The 1,669-nt window shown below is 43.0% G+C and overlaps 1 protein-coding gene across 1 annotated transcript in view; it reads right to left on the bottom strand.

Moving 5' to 3' along the window:
• gramd3 (GRAM domain containing 3) overlaps window positions 1-1,669 on the bottom strand; it is a 22,950-nt gene that overhangs the window by 19,853 nt on the left and 1,428 nt on the right. Inside the window, exons 2-3 of the mRNA XM_015374549.1 lie at window positions 230-352; window positions 31-118 (exon numbers count right to left, since the gene is read on the bottom strand). Of these exons, the coding sequence (XP_015230035.1) occupies window positions 31-118; window positions 230-352 (211 nt within the window). The remainder of the gene's footprint in view (window positions 1-30; window positions 119-229; window positions 353-1,669) is intronic.

Here is a 1,669-nt window from a genome sequence, read left to right as displayed (position 1 = left end):
ATAAAAACATGATTGTCTTTGCTAACTCACCTGGCTGTAGTGCGACTTCTTTCTCTCTATCTTGGAGTGTAAATCTATTTGGACGTGAGTCAGCATGGAGTTGTCTAAAGTTTTTGACCTGGAAAAACCATCAGAATATAATAATTATCAACCAATCAGAAAAGCTGAACAATGTTTTCCTGCTGTTGTTCATGGTGGAGCAGCGTCTGCTGGAATATAACAGACCAACCTGACCAACGCCGCCTTCCTTCTGCCTGACGGCTCCTGTTGGTCCTGATCTGCAGCCTGAAGAGGTTCAACCACCATCTTGTCAATCTGCTGATGCTCCTCTGTCACATCCTCCAAATCAGAGCTGAACAATAAGAAGAAGAGCTGCATAAATCAACCAAGCCTTTCAGCTTTACCAGATCTAGTAATAAAGATAATAATGAAGATTTTCCTCCGTATAACCTTTATTATTTTACATATAACTCACCAATCAATCTGGTATTAATTGATCACCTCTCGTTTAAACCCTAGATGGCTGTTATGAGTTATCTGGAGGCGTGGCTCCAGGTTTACCACCAGCCAATCAGTAAACAGCTGAATCAATAATTCATTCTCCACCATGACGCCGTCTAATGGCTGCAACATGAGAACTCAGATTCTATGCTCAACCATTTTTAAAAATGCACTTTTTTCCACAGTAGCTTGCAGCAATTTTAGCTCATTTTACCTGTTTTTTTTTCATTTTCAGTTTGAAGACTCAGCCGAACGTTTTAGCATTGCTGTTTCCTAACTTTTCCAAGTGAAGCATGAATTCGTCTGCTGCTGAATCTTCATGCATCACCGCATTGCCTGGTTTGACCTTCTGGAAAATGATGACCCCTCCTTTTCTCGTTACAGCAGGGGTAGGCAATTCCAGTTCCTGAGGGTCGGTATCCTGCAACTTTTAGATGTGCCTTTAGACTCACACGAATCAAGTAATTAGATGATTGAGAGGGCTCTGGAGGAACAAACTGCATACTGAGGAGGAACTCAGCCATTTGATTCAGGTGTGTTGGACCAAGGATGGATCTAAAAGTTGCAGGAACTGGAATTGCCCACCCCTGCATTAGGACCTGGAGTTGATCACAGTTCTTTGGTCCTAACTGGGTTCTGATCCAGAGAGATTCCTGAGCACAGATCCAAACTCTGGTCTACCTGTTATAAGGTGCTCATCACCTGGATCACTGGAAGGAGTTCCTCCTGGAGGATGATTTGTCCCCCCTCTTTTTTCCATGGCTGGGGAAATCCGGGAGGAGCCCACATGGGCAGGATCTCAATTATTCACTGTTGTTACCAAACCGGACTCAGCTGCCTACCTGCTTGTCGTCTCCAGACGTCCAAAACAATCAGAGGATGACTCATGTGGGGAAACCAGTTAGCATCAACCTCCTGCTGTCAGTCTCTGTTTTTACTGCAAACTCAACTTTCACAGCTTCACATGGGCGGATGCTGTGCCTCTACTAGGAGTTTCCTTCTTTTCCTTTCTACTCTCCTCATGCTTTCTAAGCATTAACATTGTGTCTTAAATAAAGGCTTATGTTATCATCTTTCCACTGTTGCTTCCTGTTTGTCCCGGAGGAGAAATTGCTGGGTTTGTTTACTTACTTAGAAAATATTTTCACTAATTTGCTTGTTTTTTTTT

Source organism: Cyprinodon variegatus, unplaced genomic scaffold (genome assembly GCF_000732505.1).
Source record: "Cyprinodon variegatus isolate N-32 unplaced genomic scaffold, C_variegatus-1.0 Scaffold105, whole genome shotgun sequence".
In the NCBI taxonomy this organism is placed as follows: Eukaryota; Metazoa; Chordata; class Actinopteri; order Cyprinodontiformes; family Cyprinodontidae; genus Cyprinodon; species Cyprinodon variegatus.
The sequence above is the reverse complement of the archived record's forward strand: the minus strand, read 5'-3'. Positions and strand labels throughout refer to the sequence as shown.